Source organism: Theobroma umbraticum, unplaced genomic scaffold, assembly GCF_002168275.2.
Source record: "Theobroma umbraticum cultivar Fairchild unplaced genomic scaffold, ASM216827v3 scaffold_115.0, whole genome shotgun sequence".
Taxonomy (NCBI): domain Eukaryota; kingdom Viridiplantae; phylum Streptophyta; class Magnoliopsida; order Malvales; family Malvaceae; genus Theobroma; species Theobroma umbraticum.
Genome location: NW_018397284.1, coordinates 1168016 through 1172505, shown reverse-complemented (window position 1 = coordinate 1172505; position 4490 = coordinate 1168016). Strand labels below are relative to the sequence as shown.

Here is a 4490-nt window from a genome sequence, read left to right as displayed (position 1 = left end):
CTGGGGTTCAATGTCTTGTTTGAGATGGAATTTCCTTGATCTTTGATATTTTCTATATAGAGAATAGATATAGGATTATAATTGCTATGAGATATGGATATAGATCATCTTGATCTTATAGGCAACCTGAAGAAGGATGATAGAGTTTTGCTGTCTTTGAACTTTGATTGTGTCCTCGTCATCTTCCTGAAAGTTATGCTTTTTGTAGAGCCAATTATGAAATAAAATTAACTTTTCAAAAAATTACTAGAGTTGAATTAAATTTAATTTTGTTAAATGTTATTAAAAATATAACAAGTCACACTCACACATAACAATTTATTCAATGTTATTATTGTGTTTTCAATTAAATTTTATTAAATATAACAAGTCATTGAATTTTTTTTACCACATTTAGTAGGAAGAAAATGTTATGAGTGACCTGGTACTATTAGACAAATGTAAAAATGAAATTTGAAAAGTGAAGTTCACTTTATAGATTTCATGTTTACATTTCTCTAATAGTACCATGTCACTCATAATATTTTCTTCAACATTTTATTCTACCTATTTTGTTTTGTTTGTACTTGGTACTATTATTATTTTTCACTTTGGCATACCAAATTTATTTAGTTATATGATGATTTATTTATTTATTTTGTATATGTCAAATGAAATTGAAGAAGATATAAACGTGGTAACTAATGAGACAACATTTACACCTCATATTGATGCAAGTGCTATTGAAAGCAACGTAAGAAGTGAAGCGGTAAGCTTTAAACCACAAAAACAAAAGGAACCATTTAAGACATAATTGCCTGTGTGGGATCACTTCACAAATTTTTTTGATAACAAAGGTAATCATAAGGTTAGATGTAGCCATTGTGATAAGGTTTTATGTGCTGATACAAAAAAAAAATGGAACATCTTTTTTAAATAATCATGTTAAGGTTTGTCCAAAGTTGAATATGCTCCATGCCAATGAGGAGAGTAATCAAATGGACATAGTTTTTTCATCAAGAGATGGGTCTTTGGATAGTTGGAAGTTTGATCAGAATGCAACTAAGAGGAGTTTAGTTGAGATGATCATTGTAGATGAGTTACCTTTTAGATTTGTGGAAGGCCAAAGGTATAGGAAACACATAAAGTAAGCATGTTTTATATTTCATATATCGTCACGATGGACCATTATTAGGGATTGTTATAAGGTTTATGTTGATGTAAAAACTCATATGAAAGAAATTTTAAGATCATGTCCTAGTAAAATATGTCTCACCATAGACATATGGACTTTGGTACAAAAAATTAATTACTTGTGTTTGATTGTTCATTTTATTGATAAAGATGGGAAGTTGCAAAAAAGGATTTTGAACTTTAGTCCAATTACTAGTCACAAAAGGCAAGCTATTTGAAAGGCAATTGATAGATCTTTGGTTGATTGAGGGATTCAAAAGGTGTTTTCCATTACTGTTGATAATGCTAGTTCCAATAATATTGCCATAAGACATTAGAGGAAAAAATTTAATGTTGTCAGAACTAATATTTTAAGAGGTAAATTTTTTCATATGAGATGTGTTGCACATATTGTTAGTCTTACTGTGACTAATGGATTAAAGGATATCAATGACTTAATTGTTAGTGTTAGAGCGGCAACAAAACATGTTAAATAATATCCTTCTAGATTAACCAAGTTTATAGAATGTGCTAGTAATGGAGGAGGTGATAGTAAGTGTTTATTGTGTTTTGATGTGTGCACTGGATGAAATTCTACTTTTTTGATGTTGGATACAACTAAGAAATTTGAGAGGGCTTTTGCATCATTTGAGCATTATGATAATGGTTACAAAAGTGAGCTAATGAGGAATGGAGACTTGGTGTTTGATGATAAAGCTTAGGCAACTTTTAGGAGAATTTCTCTTTTCTTGAAAGAGTTTTATGATACGACCGTTAAATGTTTCAAGTACATCTTATGTCACTGCAAATTCTTTTCTTGATTCTATTTCTAATGTATATGGCACTTTGATCGAATGGCAACAAAGTGATGATGTTGATTTGAAGTCTATGACAATGAAAATGAAAACTAAATTTGACAAGTATTGGGGGTATGTGGAAAAAATGAATTTGATGTTCTGCACTACCTCTATTCTTTGGTCTGAGGAAAAAGCTTGCTTATATTAAATTTCCTTTCTAAGATATCTATTCTACCGAGCAAGCTTTATTGATGTTTTCTTTAGTGAAAAGAACAATGGATGAGTTGTTTCAATATTATAGGAATATGTTGTAACCTCAACCTCAATCTTAATCTCATGTTTGTGTGAAAGTGGTCAAAAGTCTCAAATGTCAATACGAAAAGCCATCGGTGGTGAAAGTGGGCATGGCAATGCTATTGTTTCGAGTGGCAAGGACCCAATAACTACAAAGAGAAGATTAGGAGCTTTTAAGAGGCATCGGTTAAACAATGGCTTGGAGGAGCAAAAATAAGAATTGAATAAATATTTATCTGAGTCGGTGGCTGATGATGAAGATACTGACTTTGATGTTCTCATGTAGTGGAAACTTAATTAGGATAGGTTTCCTATGCTTGCTGCTATTGCTCATGATGTATTAAAGGTTCTTGTCTCAACAATTGTTTCAGAATCCACTTTTAGGATCGGGGGACATGTGCTTGATGCATTTAAGAGTTTTTTGACTCCTAAGATTGTGCAAACACTTATTTGTGCTCAAGATTGGCTAAATGGAAAAGCACGTGGTGATTCGAAGCAGACTAAGGATGATTTGGACGAGATCGATAAACTTAATTTCGATAATTATTTCTTTTTTTCTTTAGTTCTTTGTTTAATTTACCATAATATAGGATCATCCTATATAGTATCATTTCTTTTTCTCAATTTATTTTTTTGTTTCTTTAGTTATTTGTTTAAAAATTTTACCATATTTGCAATTTTAATTTTTAAGATTTGTCAAAGATTACACTAGTGCCCATACGTGAGACTGAGGCTGAGTCAGGATCTGACTTTGAGTAACGTGTTATTCATATCGACTGTTTTCATTTTTTAGGTAATATTATCATTAAGTGTTATGCATATATACATTTATAATTTATTTAAATTATCTTAATAAAATCATTTATACTAATTATTTTATATTTTAACACTTGTAGGATCATATTTTGAAAAATCACTAAATTGGAGTTGGAGGTCCAAGGTCCATCAAATTTATGTTTTAAAATTTAGTAATTTATGTTGTATAATTTCTAACTTTTATGAATTTGTAGTATATACAATTTATTAATTTTATGTTGCACTTCTCACATTTAGATTAATTGCATTGCATAACAGACTAAATTGGATTCCATATAATGTACAATTTATGAAAATGTTTATTCCCTTATCTTTCCATTTTATTTAATTTTTTTGTCAGCAAATTTAATATATTTTATTTAACAAAGATAAATTTTGTTTTTGCATTCTTATAAATAAATAATATAGAGTATTTTTTAATTAAAAAATTATATAATGTTTATTTATTTAATTAAAAATAAATCATATGAATTGGATTACTTATTTAAATAAAATAGACTTGATTTTAATTAAAATATGAGTAACACAGTTTTAAGTCTAAACTTAATACAAACTTTTCAATTTTTATCGGCTTTGGGCTATTTCAATCCAAATCCATCTCAGCATTCAACCGATCGAAATTGAGATCAATTTTAGTTGATCTACATTTCATTAAACTCGGTTGGCTTTGATCAATTAAAATTTACCATCAGTTTTATCAATAATTATTTCTCCCCTAATCGACTGATGTTCTCTCCTAATCTCCTGGCCAGACAATACATAAAAACTGTACAATTTAAGTGTATCAAATATAATCCCTATTAATATATATAATAATCTGTAATTCTATATTTTGGGCCGGACCCATTTTCTTGCACTGAATATATAAAAATTAAAACCCGGATCCATCGCAAAACCGACCCGCCCATATGCTCTCCTTGGTCTTTTGTCCATAGTCCGGACCGATCTTTTAACATTGGTCCTTGTGGCGCCTTAGCCTCTCTAGGCCATGTACTCTCTATGCGCAACCATGACCACCAATATGGGTCCACCGCCACCGCGCAACCCAAACGTCTCGACGGAACCTGAACTGATAACCCAAGAAGAATCCGAACCCACAACAGTCAAAACCTCAAGGGATCCTCCCCAAAAGCCCCCAGACCAAGAAAAGGAATCAACTTGTGATTCAGAACCAAATTCAGTTGAATAGCCGTCAAGCTCAGAGCTTTCTTCTGTGCCTTACGCAATCCCTCAGTGGAGCGAGCCTCCTTCTCACCATTTCTTCCTTGAGGTCCTTGAAGATGGCTGCGTCATTGACCAACTTGAAGTGTAATTATTTTTAACCTCCTCCCCCCTTCTTTTTTTTGTTCTTTCAAAGCCTTCATTTTTATTGGTTCGTTTTTGTGGAATTGTTGAATAATTGTGACATTTGTTTGTGCAGGTATGAGAAGG

General features: G+C 31.2%; 1 protein-coding gene across 1 annotated transcript in view; it reads left to right on the top strand.

Annotated features, from left to right (window-relative positions):
* Nucleotides 1–4068: 4068 nt before the first annotated feature.
* The window catches only part of LOC110428437 (uncharacterized), a 7737-nt gene continuing 7315 nt past the window's right edge, over nt 4069–4490 (top strand). The window contains exon 1 of the mRNA XM_021444267.2: nt 4069–4219. Coding sequence (XP_021299942.1) covers nt 4069–4219 — 151 coding nt within the window. The remainder of the gene's footprint in view (nt 4220–4490) is intronic.